The sequence below is a fragment of the Poecilia mexicana genome, unplaced genomic scaffold, assembly GCF_051168715.1.
Source record: "Poecilia mexicana isolate PSO_F unplaced genomic scaffold, ASM5116871v1 scaffold_17, whole genome shotgun sequence".
NCBI classification, from domain to species: domain Eukaryota; kingdom Metazoa; phylum Chordata; class Actinopteri; order Cyprinodontiformes; family Poeciliidae; genus Poecilia; species Poecilia mexicana.
In genome coordinates, this window is record NW_028263386.1 from 2,514,581 (window position 1) to 2,531,337 (window position 16,757).

Below are 16,757 nucleotides of genomic sequence, written 5' to 3' on the forward strand. Positions count from 1 at the left end.
ATTCCCTTCTCACCCTCCGCGGGTGGTCTCTTTCATCCTCTGAGCTCGTGTCCTCTACCAGAGGCCTGGGAGCTTGAGGTTCTCCTCCAGTATCTTGGCTGTGCCTAGAACTGCACATTTCTGGACTGAGATGTCTGATGTTGTTCCTGGGATCTGTTTGAGCCACTGCTCCAGTTTGGGGGTGACTGCCCCGAGGGCCCCGATGACCACAGGCACCACTGTGGTCTTCACCTTCCAGCCCTTCTCCAGTTCCTCTCTTAGGCCCTGGTATTTCTCCAGTTTCTCGTGCTCCTTTTTCCTGATGTTGTGGTCACTTGGTATTGCTACATCCACCACAACGGCTTTCCTCTGTTCTTTATCCACCACCACAATGTCCGGTTGGTTCGCCATTACCATCTTGTCTGTCTGGATCTGGAAGTCCCACAGGATCTTAGCTCGGTCATTCTCCACCAGCTTTGGGGGTGTTCCCCACTTCGATCTCGGGGCTTCCAGTCCATATTCTGCACAGATGTTCCTGTACACTATGCCCGCTACTTGGTTATGTCGTTCCATGTACGCTTTCCCTGCCAGCATCTTGCACCCTGCTGTTATGTGCTGGACTGTCTCAGAGGCCTCCTTGCACAACCTACACCTTGGGTCTTGTCTGGTGTGGTAGATCTGAGCCTCTATTGCTCTGGTGTTTAGGGCCTGTTCCTGTGCAGCCAGGATGAGGGTCTCTGTGCTGTCCTTGAGTCCAGCTTTCTCCAGCCATTGGTAGGATTTCCTGATATCAGCCACTTCAGTTATTTGTCGGTGGTACATCCCATGTAGGGGCTTGTCCTCCCATGATGGTTCCTCCAGCACCTCGTCCTCTGTTCCCCATTGTCTGAGACATTCGCTGAGCACATCGTCTGTTGAGGTTTTGTCCTTGATGTATTTGTGGATCTTGGATGTTTCATCCTGGACAGTGGCTCTCACACTCACTAGTCCTCTGCCTCCTTCCTTACGGCTTGTGTACAGTCTCAGGGTGCTGGATTTGGGGTGGAACCCTCCATGCATGGTTAGTAGCTTCCGAGTCCTAACATCCGTGGTTTTAACCAATATGTAAAACAGACGTATTTCTAAAAGTCGCATGGTCCAACTTTAAGGCCCCCACATACTTCATCCTTTTTTGTAAGCTTGAATAACAGCACATATAAATGTGTATTAAGCAACAGGGGATTATCCAGGGAGAGCGTAATTTTTAACATAAAAAGGAGATGATGACAGTCAAAACAAAGAAACAGGTGTAAAAAATGTGGCATATTTGTCGTGCAAATATTTTATAGTCAACAGATTGTCCACAATCTCAAGTTTTTCATTAGTTGAAAGTCTGATTTTAAGCAAATAGTTTTTAAATGTAATATATAACTGAGAATTTTGTTGGGCTCTTTGTTGTTTTGATTTCCTTGTAATTTAGCTTTAAGGGTCGGCGGGACGAAAATTGTCATTTTGTAAGATATTGCAGAGAGGCATCTGCCTCTCGTCCAGCAGGGGGCAGTAAATGGACCAATCAGCTGCTTTGTCTCACTCCCAGCGGAAGTAAAACAAAAAGGCTTCAGCAGCAACTTCTGTGGACTCGGTTGGAAAACGTTTGTGCTGTATCTTAGATGAATATTTAATTAGCCATGTCTTCAGTTCAGCATCTGAAAGAGTTTATCAAAGAGCGACTAACTGCTGCTGCTGAAGAAATCTTCACAGAGGTTGAAAAAACCATCGTCCGCTATGAGAAAGACATCAAACTGCTGGAAACTCACTGGAAACCTCAGATAAAACTCACCAGAATCGGTAAGAAGCATCGGACGCCGGTTAGTTCAGGCTCCGAATATCAAAGAGAAAACAATAATGAAATGAAATCAAGCTCTTGGTTGTTGTTTTTTCCCCTTTTACCATGGTAGCTGTTAGCATAGACGTCATATACGTAGACGCCTCATGGAGCGGGCCTGCCCGTTGCTGCGATACGTCACATCGTCCGCCATATTGAAAGCGGGCTATGTGCCAGTAAGCTAATAGAAATAAATGGACCGAACTTCAGAAAGTGCCGTTCTACAAAGCATTTTAAGTTAATTCCTGTCATTAACACATTATCTCTCTCTCTCTCTCTCTCTCTCTGTGTCTCTCTCTCTCACACACACACTAATATATTTGGTAATCAAAAAAGCACTAAAGAGCGTTTCTAACTTTTGATATGATTATTTAATTATTTTGGGGGATTTCTGAATAAAAAGCACAGTATTTTTATTGGATATAAATTATTCTGGTAAGTTTTTTTATTGACATTGATGAACAGATACACACTTTTACAGTGTTTTATTCAAGAACATATTTACATGAGTTCTCAAGTTAATGTACATTTAATGTTTCAAGACAAGAAAGAAAAATAATTTCCTTTCATTTCTGTTTTTATATTTTACTGTAAAGACAATAAACTTTGATAAATCAGTCATTGTCAAACATTAGCTACATATTTTTCTTTTTTTTCCAGGAAAAAAATTTATTATAGTATGATATGTCAGCTCTGCTACAGACAGCATAGACAGAGTAAATAATTATTTCATTGCATGAGCTGTCTTAATGCACTAATACTTCAGATCGAAATATTTAAAAATAGACAACATGTAAAAGAATAAAAGTGCAATAAAACACAAATTTACTTATTTATATTATACTGGGAACAATGGCCTGCTGGGAGAAGTCCAGTGACTTCTGAGACGTCCTGGTACACAGGCTAAAGCCAAGGATTAAAGAGAAGTTATCCAAAGTGGAATAGAAAATACACATCTGATTCCTTCACATTCAGAAACAACATATATTTTCAGTATGATCCTGACTAACCTTTCCTCACAAAATCCTCTGGTCTTTAATGCACTTCCCCTCTAACAGCAGTTTCTCATCAGCTCTCATTAGAAAACAGTCTGAAAACGTTAACTGCTACGCTAACAATCAGTGGTTACTTCGGGCCAGTTTAGCTACATAGGAAATATTTTTTCTGTTTAGAAGCTAGTTTCTGGCCACAAAGTCAAGTAATTCTGCTAGAAAAAATTACATTATTATTTTCTTTAATCCTACCTGTGAAAGGTAATGCCAACAAATATAATTAGTTAGTATTGTAAAACGGTTGAAAAAAGTCCACACAGCACATGACTTGGGGAACTCCGATCGCTCTACTGCCACATACAACATGACGGCGACGTAACGCAGGACTCGGCGCTCAGTGAGACGTCTACATATTCATGTTTATGGCTGTTAGCAACGTCCAGATGCTAGCTTTAGCAGATGCCAAAGTTTGTATTCAGTTCAGCCTCTTTACTAAAAAAATAATTTCACTTCGATCATACCAACATTCCAATTGATCCTAGTTATCAAATAGTCTCAGTTAATTATTCAAAATAGATTAAAAAGATTTTAACTATGGAAACCCAGTCGATTGCATCAAGTCATTTACTTGCAGGGAGAATTAAATAAGTAAATTTTTTACACTTGTAGTCAAATTTATATTGTTTTAGGAGTTAAGATGATTGGCTCATTTGATACTAAGTAAACATTTATATTTTTGGAAACTCATAAAATGCACTTTCTAATTTGGTTCAGAAATGTCTTATTGATCCCAAGAAGAAATTATATGTTGTAGTAACAACTGCAATAACCTGTACTGAAGACACTGTTGTTGTATTGCAGTGTTTTCTTTTTCTTTGCTTCCAGTTTTCATTCTAAAACTATCCAGGTCATCGTTGAGTAATTTAAGTCTTAATGCCTTTATCCAGAGAATATTAAGTACTGTAAAGGAGCAGAATATCCCTTTAGTCAAACACCAAATCAGAAACTAACTTCAGCATCGTTCTGGATTCCCACACATGAAACAAAATCATTGAGTGCCTTAGAGCAGAATTAGATTTCTTTGAACCAGGGGTGTCAAAATTCCAGTCCTTCAGGTTTTATCACCTGGGGCCTCATGCGTAAAGCGGCGTGCGCACAAAAAATGTACAGCGTCATATTTTACGCACAAGTCGGCATGTATAAAAATTACCTGTGCGTCAAAGTTTACGTAAATATACGCACACTTTGTCGCTGGCGTGAAAATATGCGGCAGCCTCGCAAACCTTTTTATTTAGACCAAGAAGCATCAAACCCGATGTTTTTCATGATTTTAATATTTTATTGCTTAAAGGTAAACGATGAAACTGAACCGCATTTATCCTCAGACAATAAGCTAACACGCACAGAAAATAAGAATGACAGGATGTGAAAACCTCACTCAAATGTAAATAGTAATTTTCCTCCGTACAGACCAAAAACTCAATGGTCTGTGCGCCGAAGCGCATGAATTGCATCTATGGGGTAATTTTATTCTCACTAAAAAAAGAAAACAGGGTTGGATCAGCAGATTAACCCAAACTTGCTGATTGAAAGTAATCAACAGGTTTGATTATTTTTAAGGTGATCAAGGTGTGTAGACAGTCCCACGTATATAAATAAGTAGCTGCGCAAAGGTGAGCTGCTTAAATGTGGAGCTTTGTCTTTAAAATGTGTTTTTATTTTTGTGAGGTGACATTATGTGCCTTTAAAGCACCGTTTACATAAAATACATAAAGATTATTATTATAAATACTTAAACTGCTTCAAACAAGGACGTTGCTATGGTTACTGCTTCATGTGGCAGCAGATTTCTGGGTATTTATAGTAATTTACTTAATTTGTATTCATGGGTGGCGACAGGACCGACCAGCAGCTGCGCTCCATTTCGCGCAAATTAGGATTTATAGAGGAAAGGTGCGCAGCCAGGTGCGTGCGCACAGCTTTATTCATCGGATTTTTCTAACCATAATGTTACTATGGTAACCAGTGAAGCAGGCAGCTTACTCAGTGCATAGGAGACTCCGTAGGTCCAGACATTGATCAGTGGATGGTGCTGAAATCTACATCTCAAGTTTTGCTCCATGAATGTTTTGCCAAACAGTCTTAACTATCCACGGGCCTCATGCATAACAGAGTGCCCAGTTTTCACACTACAACTTGGCGTACGGAAAAATTTAGTAAACTGCGGCACACAAAAAAAATCGGACGCATAAAGCCGTGCGCACATATGTGGCCGCGCACCTTTCCTTTATAAATCACCATTTGCGGGAAACAGAGCAGCTGCTGGTCTGCCTGTCGCCTCCCATAAATACATATGTAAATTAGTATGAATACCCGGAAGTCTGCTGCCACAGGGGCAATAACCATGGGAATGTCCTTATTTGTAGCAGTATACAAATAAGGACGTTATTTGGGTTTGAAAATACGGGAAATGCTGCCTGGAGTGGGAGGAGAGGGCAAATGAACGAACGTAAGATGGGGTGGAGGGGAGGAAATAGACCAGCGGACTGACGAACCGTTAGACCGGGGGACGAACACGGGGGAAGCAATACGGGATATTTACGACACCTTCACTGGTCACACTCAGAAACTCATCTACCAGCCATGTACGATGCGCTCCGCCACCCGTTTCTTCAGACCGGGATATGAAATTTATTGTGCGGTTCGTCGGTAAAGCTACATTTACACGGTAAGCATCAGCTACTCAGCCGCCCGCCCTGTTCAGTCTATCCGCTCACCTCAGCGCTCTTCCCGCCGTTCGCTTTCAACCAGCAGCCCCGGAGGAGAAATGCTGCCGTACTCCAGGCATTCCCCCAGTCATTTTAAGGATGCTTATTGGTTCCCCAAAAACGGTAAAAAGTCGGGCATTATCATCAATCAACAAAATCCCCACGGGCCAATCTTGAAGATTGGACTTTATGCCGCTGAGACTTAGTTTTTGTCAACAACTCAGAGGCGGAAGTGAGAGCTCCGCGCAACGCAAATGAAGTCCCGGCCGGAACACGGTGCGCTAACTAATAAAACATAAATTAACGAAGCTTCGAGGCAGGTAAATTTTCCTCGAGGAATTTTAGTAATCGAGGTACTCGAATCATTCGAATCTTTCAGCCCTAAGCTGCAGTTGTTTACTCATTTTTTTGAGGCAGACCTGTGAAGACACTGTTGCATTAATCAACCAGACCTTGCTGGGACATTAGTCCTTTAATCCTGGAAATGTTCTACAGGTGATAGAAGGTCGATTTTGTAACTGTCTTTACATGATTCTGAAGGTTCAGGCCTGCATCCATCACTATTTGACTTCTCACAGTGAATGATCATCAGGAAAAACCAGGCTGATGCATGAGACTGTGATCAATTTAATTATATTAATGATGTCTTCATTTGCCCCTACAGACCTCCAAAACCCACATGTCTCCTTTGAGGAGAAAACTTCAGCCATTCAACAGGTCTCTAACCAGGAGAGGAGGTCCAGTCATGACCAGAAAGAAGCACAGCCACAGTGGACTGAAGAGGAACAGATGGAACCAGAAGCTCCACTGATTAAACAAGAAGAACAGGACCCAGAGCCTCCACTGATAGAAGATCATTGGAAAATAGAACCTAGAGGGACTGGAGAGGAGGAACCAGATCATTCACTGCTTAAACATGAACAGCAGGAACCAGAACATTTACCAACTGGACGGGACCAGAAAGGCCTCTGCAGCAGTCAGGAGGGAGAGCAACTTGTCCAGAAGCAGATTGTTGCTTTTATGGACACTTCTACCTATCAGGAGGGTGATTCGAGTAGAGAACCAACAACTGATCATTACTTTCACATCTCTAATGTAATTGAGAGCAAAGATCAGGAAGGAATCAGCTTCACTGTATCTGAGAGTCAGTCTCATACTGACATAAAGAAAAGGTCTTTGAAATGTGATATTTGTGGGAAAGGTTTTGAAAATCAGCGTAACTTTATAAAACATTGCAGAACCCATAGACCTTTTTCATGTGAAACATGCAGTAAATGCTTTTCTAATATTGGTCATTTAAATATCCATAGGAGAGTTCATACAGGTGAGAAACCTTTTGCATGCCAAGTATGCAAAAAAACATTCTCTCAAGAGGGTAATTTAAAAGTCCACATGAGAATTCATACCGGTGAGAAACCCTTTTCATGCCAAGTATGCAGAAGAAAATTCACTCAAATAAGTGGTTTAAAACGGCACAAGAAGATTCATACAGGTGAGAAACCCTTTTCATGCCAAGTATGCAGAAAAAATTTCTCTCGGCTTTGTAGTTTAAAGATCCACATGAGAAGTCATACAGGTGAGAAACCCTTTTCATGCCAAGTATGCAGAAAAAAATTCACTCAAATTAGTGCTTTGAATGCCCACAAGGTAGTTCATACAGGTGAAAGGCCTTTTTCTTGTGAAACCTGTGGGAAAACCTTCTCTCAAACTGGTTATTTAAATATCCATAAGAGAGTTCATACAGGTGAGAAACCCTTTTCATGCCAAGTATGCAAGAAAACATTTTCTCAAGTTTGTAATTTAAAAGTCCACATGAGAATTCATACAGGTGAGAAACCCTTTTCATGCCAAGTATGCAGAAAAAAATTCATTCAAATAATTGCTTTAAAACGGCACGAGACGATTCATACAGGTGAGAGGCCTTTTTCTTGTGAAACATGTGGGAAAAGCTTCTCTCAGTCTACTGGTTTAAATGCTCACAAGAAAATTCATTCACGTTAAGGAGTCATTTATATCCAACATCTGTGGAAAGGTTTACCCTTAAATTCATCACTTAAATATATTCACACTAGAAGCCACACAGAGAGGGCCTTTTTAATGTGAAATGGGTCTGTAATAATTCATCATATGACTCGAGGACCCTGGTCCAACTTGGTCCAAACTGGGTCACCAGCAGGACAAGAAAAGAATAAAAGTATTATTGGAATGGCTTAGTCCAGGATTCTCCTTCCCTAGTCCTCAATATCTCCTGTCCTGCAAGGTTTAGATGCATCTCTGCTCCAACACAGATTAATCAAATGATTGAATTTGTCTTCAGAATGACGTCAGCTAATGAGCCATTCATCAGGTGTGTTGGAGCAGGGATACGTCTAAAACCTGCAGGCCAAAAGCTCTTTAGGACTTTGGTTGGAGACCCCAGGCCTAGTCAAGGGTAAGATTTCAAACTTAATGAAATCCAGAAACAGATTTTTGTAAACACAAATAATCTAAAACGTGTAATGAAGATTGTTATGTAGCAACTTTCACTAAATGACATTGAAGCTTAGTTACTTTTTGTTGAATGTTTTTACATTTATAGTTTAGAATGTTGAACTTAAATATGAGTTTATTTTGAATTAAAATGTTTGCTGACTTGAATTTTTGGTTTTGGCATTACTCTGTATGCAGCTTCCATTGACTGTTATGTTTTTAGAAAAAGCTGTTTTAGGGTCTTTGGAGTTTAAATGATAGACTGCAGAGAGGCTCCAGATTGATGGAAAATCGGTGTTTGGTTGCTTCAGGTTGTTTCCAGATCAGATCAGAGGTCCAAACACAATCATCAGTGTCTCCATGGTTACAACTTCAACTAAACTCTTTAATAAATGCCAACATTTGGCACAAAATGTTGCTGTGACTGAATTATGTATGATTTATTTACAGCAGTCTGCACCATCCCACTATTTCCTCTGACAACATACAGCTAAGCTCTGTCAATCATTCAGGAAATGCTGAAGGAAATCCAGAAATTATTACTGACTCATCAAGTGATATCATTTCTGCTGAATAGAATAGAATAAAATATGGTTAGTTAACAAGTTACTCTATTCAAATAACTAAGTAACAGCAAAACGATGAGAGCCATACACACACACATATATCTATATATATATATATATAAAATTCCCTTCTCACCCTCTGCGGGTGGTCTGTCTTTCATCCTCTGAGCTCAGGTCCTCTACCAGAGGCCTGGGAGCTTGAGGTCCTCCTCCAGTATCTTGGCTGTGCCTAGAACTGCACATTTCTGGACTGAGATGTCTGATGTTGTTCCTGGGATCTGTTTGAGCCACTGCTCTAGTTTGGGTGTGACTGCCCCGATGACCACAGGCACCAGACACGTGCAGAGGGTGGGGCTGGGGGTGCTTGAGCACCTGCCCTTTTTGCTCCTTGCCCAAAAGTGCCCTTTTGGTTAATTTTTTTTTTTTTTTTTTTTTTTTTTTTGGTATTATTATTTTCAAAGTCCTCTTCTGACACATAACATGTACTAAAATTATTTTTTTGTTTTGTTTTGGTTTTTTGTTCAACATAAGCCTTCCGGTCACCTTGTTACCTTTGACCTTTTGCCCGTGACGCATGACGCAGTTGCCTCTCGCGCAGTTAGATAAGGCGGCTAACTGGAGCTCAGCATAGCGAACGTTCCAGATTACAGAACAGTTTTTGGTGAATTATACTAAGATACCAAATGCAATGTCATTTTGTAAGAAATTGCAGAGGGATTTTCTTCTAGTCCAGCAGGTGGCAGTAAATGACCCGATCAGCTACTTTGTCTCACTGCCGGCGGAAGTAAAACTGTGTGACCTCTAGCGGAAGTAAAATGTTCCAGCGCATTGTGTGTTGAATTAGCAGAAAGTCGATTGTACTGTTGTATTGAAACTCAGTATTTCAGCAACCATGTCTTCAGTTCAGCATCTCAGAGAGTTTATCAGAGAGCGACTAACTGCTGCTGCTCAAGAAATCTTCACAGAGGTTGAAAAAACCATCATTTGCTACGAGGAAGAGCTCGATGCTCAGCGCAGGATGATGGGGATCGACTGGAAACCACAAATTAAGCTTCACAGAGTCGGTTCGGAGCTGCAGAGACAAAGTTCTGGTAGGTCTGGATAAAGGTGCTGATCTTTTCACAGCAGACGGAGATCCGTCAGCGGCGATAGTTGCTGCAGCTCCAGCTTCTGCTAAATAGGCCTGAACCATAGACATGAATACGCCTCATGGAGCGGGTCGGCCCGTTGCTGCGATACGTCACAGCGTCCGCCATATTGAATGTGGCTTCTCTGCCAGTAAGCTAATACAAGTAAATGGACCGAACTTCAGAAAGTGCCATTCTACAAAGTATTTTAAGTTAATACCTGTCATTGACACATTTTCTCAAACACACTAATATATTTGGTAATGACTAAATGACTAAAGACAGAGTTTCTAACTTTTGATGTAATTATTAAATTGTTTTGGGGCATTTCTGAATAAAGAGCACAGTATTTTTGTTAGAAATTATTCTGATAACTTTTATATTGACATTGAAGACACACTACAGTGTTTTATTAAAGAACATATTTACATTATTCCATAATTTAATGTACATTTAACATTTCAAGACAAGAAACAAATAATTTTCTTGTATTTATTTTTTTATATATTATTGAAAAGTGACTTCATTTATAAATCAGTCATTGTCAAACATTAAACTGCATATTTTTCTTTTTTCCAGAGAAAAAGCATTTATTACAGTATGTCAACTCTGCTATTGATATCAAAGAGTGAAAATCATTCTAACAGAGTAAATTATTTTTATTTCATTACATAAGCTGTATTAATACACTAATACTTCAGATTGGGATATTAAAAAATACACAAGTGAAAGAATAAAACATTTATTTATTATACTGGGAACGCTGGCCATAGGCTTCAGTCTGCTGGTCACACTGGGAGAACTCCAATGACTTCTGAGACGTCCTGGTTCACAGGCTAAAGCCAAGGATAAAAGAGAAATTATCCAAAAGTGTAATAGAAAATACATACATGTTTCCTTCACATTCAGAAATACATTTTCAGCATGTTGGGCTCTGACTCGTCGCATTTTTATAGCTAAATATCAACATGGTGAAGCTGAGCTGTGAAACAGGCTGAAGAACAGCAGCTCCAGCTCTGATCCTGACTGATCTTTCCTCACAAAATTCCCTGTTTTTTAATGCACTTCTCCTCTAACAGCGGTTTCTCATTAGCTCTGTCTCATTAGAAAACAGTATGAAAACATTAGCTGCTACGCTAACAATCAGCAGTTACTTCGGGCCAATTTAGCTACTTAGGAAATATTTCTTGGTTGTTTAAAAGCGAATTTCTCCCTGCAAAGTCAAGTAATTCTGATCTTTCATCCTTACCTGTGAAAGGTAATGCCGGTGAATCCAGTTTGTTTCGTAAAACGGTTGAAACACACAGCACAGGACTTAAGGAGCTCCGATTGCCCTGCTGCCACATAGAAGATGGCGGACACTGTTACGTACGACTCAGCGCTCCATGAGGCGTCTACGTATTCATGTCTATTTGCTGAACAGGAACTGTTTTAGCTGCTAGCTTGGATGCTACAGAGATTGATAGTTTTGTAGTTCAAGATAAAATGTTGCAGTACAGGTACATTGTGTGTAGCTCTGATGTCGTAAAGATTTATAGGTTTTGTAGCTCATAACAAAATGTCAGCAGGTGCCACGATTTGAGCCTGTCTCTCCAAAATGTTGCAGCACAAACAGATAGTCTCTGAGAATCAGATTATCATTTAAGCCCTGTGACTAAAGATTTTGATCCTAACAATGCTAATAATTATTATTATTGTTAATTAAGTCTTATTAATTAACAATAATAATAATTATTATTAATTGATATTAGTAATCATTATTACTATTATTATTATTTAGTTATTTATTGTGTAATTATTACTATTTGTTATTAAATAAGTGTTTATTATTAATAATTATAATTATTATTAATTAATGAACTAAGCATTTAGCTCCTGAATTATTATTTGGCAGTTGATAATCTCTTCATTTCTTCCCATCAGACCTCCAAAAGCCACATGTCTCCATTGAGAAGGAAGCCTTTGCCATCCCACGGGTCTGCAACCAAGAAAGGAAATCTAGTCATGGCCAGGTCGAAGCAGAACATCGGCAGATTATAAAAGAGGAGGAACCAGAACCTACAATAACTGAACAATGGGGGGAACCAGAAACTAAATGGACTAAAGAAGTGGAGGACCCAGAATTTCCATTGATAAACAAAGAACAGGAGGAGTCAGATTGTTCTTTGTTTAAACTTGAAAAGCAGGAACCAGACTATTTACTAACTACACAGGACCAGAATGACCTCTACGGCAGTCAGGATGGAGAGCAGCTTGTCCAGAAGCAGTTTGTGGCTTTGATGGAGACTCCTACTCCACAAACTGAGCAGATTTTATTTCAAATCTCTCCTGTAGTTGAGGGCAAAGATCAGGAAGGAAGCAGCTCCACTGTGTCAGAGACTCAGTCTCCTCCTGACACAAAGAAAAGATCTTTCAAATGTGATATTTGTGGAAAATGTTGTAAATATCAGAGTGAGCTGAAAGTACATTACAGAACCCACACTGGTGAGAGGCCTTTTCCATGTCAAACATGTGGAAAAAAATTTTCTCACATTAGTAATTTAAACTTTCACATTAGAATTCATACAGGTGAGAGGCCTTTTTCATGCCAAACTTGTGGAAAAAATTTCACTCACATGAGTACTTTAATTGTTCACAAAAAAATTCACACAGGGGAGAGGCCTTTTTCATGTAAAACATGTGGAAAAAGTTTCAAACGAATTCATCATTTAACTATGCACCAGGTAATTCACACAGGTGAGAGGCCTTTTCCTTGTGAAACGTGTGGAAAATCTTTTGCACGGAGTGCAGATTTGAACATTCACAGGCAAACCCACACAGGTGAGAGACCTTTTTCATGCCAAACGTGTGGAAAAAAATTTTCTCGCATGAACCATTTAAATCTCCACAAAAAACTTCACACAGGTGAGAGGCCTTTTTCTTGTGAAACCTGTGGAAAATCTTTCATACGAAATGCCGCTTTGAATGTTCACAGGCAAACCCACACAGGTGAGAGGCCTTTTTCTTGTGAAACCTGTGGAAAATCTTTCATACGAAATGCCGCTTTGAATGTTCACAGGCAAATCCACACAGGTGAGAAACCTCAATTGTGCCAAATCTGTGGAAAAAGTTTTAATCATGTTGGTAAACTGAAGTTCCACATGAATCAAAAACACAAAAGTGAGAGGTAGTCATTCGACTCTCAGATTTACTGCTAAGATTTAAGCTTGTCTTGGTAATTTTCTCTGTCCAAAATATGTTAAAAAAATAAATGTTCACTAATTTTAATTAGACATAGTTAGAAATGGACGGGAAATGTTTTGTTGACAAAAAAATATATGTAGACACTTAAAAATAAAGTAAAACCAGGATTTTACAGTTTATGGTAACCCTAACATAATTAAATCAGTTTTACTCATCAGGAGAGTTCACTTAGAACTTTTCTACGGGGAGTCTATATGTCCAACAGTTGAAGCTTGGTCAAACAAAATATATTCGTAAATTCCAATGTGTGTGTATTCATGTGTATGTACATCAACCTTGCTGACACTCTGACGTCCAGAGATCTGTGCTAAACATTTTTTTTCTAAAGTAGGTTTCAAAAGAAGACTTGAGCGAAAGTTGCACTATAACAATGATGCTGTTGAAACTTTGCTACCTTTTGCTGATCTCTGCAAACTGAACTAATTTATTTTAAATGGGCCTTATGTTATTTTTTATGTTTATTTTAAATGCATCAAAGTTCCTGTCTTCAGTTTCGAGGTTTGTAACATCCTACTGATGGTTGTTCTTTTAAGATTATAGTTTGTTCATTTTATTTCTCAGGGCTTCTGTTCACAATGCTTCACTTAATTTCACATACGACACATTTATTTTGGGATTTTTATGGTGAAAATCAAAATGTTGGAATAGTTTAGTACTTCATTTTGTAAATAAAATGTATAATTTGAGACATGAAATAAATGTTTAAAACACATGAAGACAGTTTGCTTTCATTCTAAATGTTTGTTATCAAAGTTTCAAGTTTCCACTGAGCATAAGATTTATAGGAAAAGCTGTTTTGGTGTTTAAGATGAGTAACAAACTCCATTGTGACTCACTGTAGAGGCTCCAGATTGATGCAAAATCAGAGTTCAGTTGCTTCGGATTGTCTGCAGATGAACACAGTCTCAGCATCGTCTCCATGGACGCAAACTGTAACTTGTGGTGGCTGGTTAACTTCTGCTCTCTGAAAACTTTTTAAAATTAATATCTTTAAAATTATAGTGACACAAATGAAGATTTTATCTGCACAAATGTAGCACAAACATTCTACACAAATTTTGTTTCCGCATTAGAATCTAACACATATGAGGAAGAAAATCTATTTTAATGAAGCAAATATTCTTGTTTAATATTTGTTCCATTAATGACAGTTTAGAACAGGGGTGGGCAATCCTGGTCCTGGAGGGCCGGTGTCCTGCAACTCCAGATGTCTCCCAGGTCCAACACACCTGGATCACCTCCTAAGTGCAGTCAAGTTCTCCAGAAGCCTGCTAATGACCTCATTATTTGACTCAGGTGTGTTGAAGTAGAGACGCACCTAAAAGTTGCAGGAGACCCTCCAGGCCTGGAGTTGCCCACCCCTGGTTTAAAATATAATGTTTTGCTGCCCCCAGGGGGATAGGACTGGAACAGCCAGTCCAATCCAAAGTGGGCAAAGCAGCTTGTTTCTCTCAGTGTGACCTCAAGCTGAAGTAAAACAGAAAGGCAGCAGCTCGTATTGACTTAGCAGAAAGACGATTGTGTTGTATCTCAGCTAATATGTCAGCAACCATGTCTTCAGTTCAGCATCTCAGAGAGTTTATCAGAGAGCGACTAACTGCTGCTGCTCAAGAAATCTTCACAGAGGTTGAAAAAACCATCATTTGCTACGAGGAAGAGCTCGATGCTCAGCGCAGGATGATGGGGATCGACTGGAAACCACAAATTAAGCTTCACAGAGTCGGTTCGGAGCTGCAGAGACAAAGTTCTGGTAGGTCTGGATGAAGGTGCTGATGTTTTCACAGCGGCCATAGTTGCTGCAGCTCCAGCTGCTGCTGAACAGGAACTGATTTAGCTGCTAGCTCTGATGCTACAGAAGTTGTTAGCTTTGTAGCTCAGGACAAAATGTTGCAGCACAAACAGAATATTTGTTGCTAGTCTCTGAAAAACCAGGTGAAGTTCAAGTATATGCACTGTGTAAACATATCAATGCTACCAGTGGTCATAGTAGTGTTTTCAGAAAAACGTTTATTTATAATCAAAATTTAAACTCGGCATGAATTACATTGTGCAGTCTTACTGCCTTTGTTCATTATGTTTCAGAGAGGGTGTGTATAATATAGGTATGTGTGGCCAGCTGTACCTTCAAAAATGCCTGGCCACTACTTTAAAGAGGTGAAAGCCATCTTTCTGCAACCTGGCTGCAGTCACATGCAGCTTTTTGATTCACACCAAGTTTTCTGTTGTGGACATGTGAAGGTTGCTGGGAGGACAGTTCTTCATGTAGTTACAGTCTCGGATCTCCAGGAACAACCAGACTGAATAATGAACTGGTCATCAATTTATTTATATTAATGATGTCTTCCATTGTCACCACAGACCTCCAAAAGCCACTTATCTCCATGGAGGAGGAAATGTCTGTCATCCCCCAGGTATGTCCCCACAAGAGGAGGTCCAGTCATGACCTGGAGGAAGCAGAACCTAAACAGATTAAAGAGGAAGAGGTTGACTCAGAACAAGAAAAGAAGGAACCAGATTCTTCAGTGCTTCAACATGAACAGCAGCCACCAGAACATTTACCAACTGGACAGGACCAGAAGGACCTCTGCAGCAGTCAGGAGGGACAGCAGCTTGTCCAGAAGCAGTTTGTTGCTTTGATTGAGACTTCTACTCTTCAGGAAGATGATATGAGTGAAGAAGAGACAAGAACAGAGCAGCTTTCCCTTCATGTCTCTCCAGTGGTTGAGAGCAAAGATCAGGAAGGAAGCAGCTGCTCTGTGTCAGAGAGTCAGTCTCATATTGATACAAAGAAAGGGTATTTCAAATGTGACAAATGTTTAAGATGGTATAGATATCAGGGTAACTTAAAAAACCATTACAGAATTCACACAGGTGAGAAACCTTTTACATGTGAAAAATGTGGAAACAGCTTCATTAATACTTATACATTGAATTTACACATTAAACAAAAACACTTGGCTGTCACATAGATTAACTATTACAGACACTTTAACTTTTCCTGGTCATAGTTCTCTTTGCAAAGTATATTATAAAAAGAAAATTGACTAAACCAGGTTATAGGAAACCTCTCCAAGTCTGTAAATAGCAGCAACTTTGACCTCATGAACAAACACCTTTTTCATACTGTGGTTGACTGATCCTGCTGTTAAGGATACAAGCATATCTACAATATAAAAAAATGCAGCTTAGGTCGTTCAGTTTGCTTTCAAGTTTGGACATAAAATGTCATAACTGTATAGATGCATCATAGATGTTCTTCAGCATGGTAGCTGTTCTTTATCCTCTGCCAAATAGGAGTAAAGCAGTGGCGTCCAAAATCAGTCCTCAAGGGCCGGGATCCTGCATGTTGGTTAAACACAAACAGGCAGAGGCCTGCTAATGATGGCTCACTCACAGGCCTCTGCAGAACACTGACATGCTGAGAAGCTAATGACTAGAATTAAAGCTTACAGGATGCCAGAACCTCGAGGACCGACTTTGGACACCCCTGCCTTTTACAGGAAGGTTGGGTTGTTTCATGACACAGGTATTATTTATTATTGCTTTATTTCCATTGGTTATGTAGAATAAGTCTATTTTTAATCACTGTAAATAAAATTCTTATTGTATTATTTGTGTGTTGTATATCCTATAAATGCAAAATAAATCTTCATGGATCCAGACTTCCAGGAGCTCTGAAATCTTTGTATTGCTGTTCAGCTCCACCTCTTCATGTCTCAGCCTAAACTGTTTTCTCTATCTATTCCTCA

General features: G+C 39.6%; 1 protein-coding gene and 2 pseudogenes across 3 annotated transcripts; all 3 read left to right on the forward strand.

Annotated features, from left to right (window-relative positions):
• The first annotated feature begins 1,501 nt into the window (after positions 1-1,501).
• LOC148154522 (uncharacterized) lies at positions 1,502-8,489 on the forward strand (annotated as a pseudogene). Its single transcript, XR_015765765.1, has 2 exons — positions 1,502-1,806; positions 6,268-8,489. The product of XR_015765765.1 is annotated as an uncharacterized LOC148154522 (transcript).
• Positions 8,490-8,814: 325 nt separating this feature from the next.
• Positions 8,815-12,999, forward strand: LOC106913520 (uncharacterized; annotated as a pseudogene). The gene is made up of 2 exons (XR_015765767.1): positions 8,815-9,729; positions 11,689-12,999. The product of XR_015765767.1 is annotated as an uncharacterized LOC106913520 (transcript).
• A 1,358-nt stretch (positions 13,000-14,357) lies between these two features.
• LOC148154523 (uncharacterized) lies at positions 14,358-16,670 on the forward strand. Its single transcript, XM_088014418.1, has 2 exons — positions 14,358-14,758; positions 15,367-16,670. The coding sequence occupies exons 1-2, from the start codon at positions 14,548-14,550 to the stop codon at positions 15,975-15,977; spliced, it is 822 nt and encodes a 273-aa protein (XP_087870544.1). The 5' UTR covers positions 14,358-14,547; the 3' UTR covers positions 15,978-16,670.
• The last annotated feature ends 87 nt before the right edge of the window (positions 16,671-16,757 follow it).

Bases quoted from the DNA above. Each gene is read 5' to 3' on its own strand.
- LOC148154523 (XM_088014418.1), top strand. From the start codon at position 14,548: ATGTCAGCAACCATGTCTTCAGTTCAGCATCTCAGAGAGTTTATCAGA. The intron at 14,759-15,366 runs GTAGGTCTGGAT...TTGTCACCACAG, and splicing joins GCTGCAGAGACAAAGTTCTG to ACCTCCAAAAGCCACTTATC.